The 803-nt window shown below is 26.0% G+C and overlaps 1 protein-coding gene across 2 annotated transcripts in view; it reads right to left on the bottom strand.

The window, feature by feature from the left end:
* The window catches only part of Rab3 (RAS oncogene family member Rab3), an 8849-nt gene that overhangs the window by 7377 nt on the left and 669 nt on the right, over window positions 1-803 (bottom strand). The window contains exon 1 of one of the 2 annotated variants that reach the window (XM_067051209.1): window positions 436-480. The exons of the other annotated variant lie outside the window; for it this stretch is intronic. Coding sequence (XP_066907310.1) covers window positions 436-454 — 19 coding nt within the window. The 5' untranslated portion in view covers window positions 455-480. Of the gene's footprint in view, window positions 1-435; window positions 481-803 lie in introns of those variants that run through there. 2 annotated transcript variants of the gene reach the window in all.

Raw genomic sequence — 803 nt, 5'->3', positions numbered from 1 at the left:
TTCCATTATGTGGAAGAAAAATTTTCTTTTTGAAAAACTACCTCGAGAACCATTGAACGTAAAGAGCTCACATTTCAGAATTTTACTTAAAATAAGGTCCTTGTACAGGGTTAGTGTATGAGGAAAAGAGGGAAAAGATTATGTATATGTACGTATATAAGATATATATTCAGTGCATAATTATATTCGGTCATCGGTATCAGTATATAATTATATTCGCTTGTTCAATGATAAAAAAGAAAGAGTTTTGTAAAAACATCAATATTTTATTGCTTCTAAATATATATAATATTTTATATACTTAGTATAAGAGTTATGCAGTAATCTGTTTTATATTTTATATTTAAGATAATTATATTTTAATGATCTTGAATATTCAAATATTATGTGTTTTAAAATAAACTTAATAAATTTTATTCTGAAAAAAGCTACAACCTTTATGAGCACCATTCATACCGCAAACATTAGCCCAGCTTGCCAGGAAACTAATTTACATTCATTGTACGTTTTATCACTAGCTACTTATCAGTTAGCAAGATATCTTGTAGGGCACTATTTTTACAGATATACTTTCATTGAGGGTTTCCAAACATTTTGTAATTTCTTATATTACTTACTTATATCAATATTATGTTTGTTTAATATATTCTTATTAGTTGTATTGTTATATTCTTATTTTATTATTGATGCAATCAATTAATATTTGGCTACTTAAATATCACTCAGTTAAAAATATCAAAATCAAACCTCAATCCCTACTTCCAAAATTATTTCCAATTCCCCATGCTTCCCAGTATGTCTGT

This window comes from Halyomorpha halys, unplaced genomic scaffold (genome assembly GCF_000696795.3).
Source record: "Halyomorpha halys isolate HHAL.00 unplaced genomic scaffold, Hhal_1.1 Scaffold559.1, whole genome shotgun sequence".
NCBI lineage: Eukaryota > Metazoa > Arthropoda > Insecta > Hemiptera > Pentatomidae > Halyomorpha > Halyomorpha halys.
This window is presented reverse-complemented; position numbering and strand designations above follow the sequence as displayed.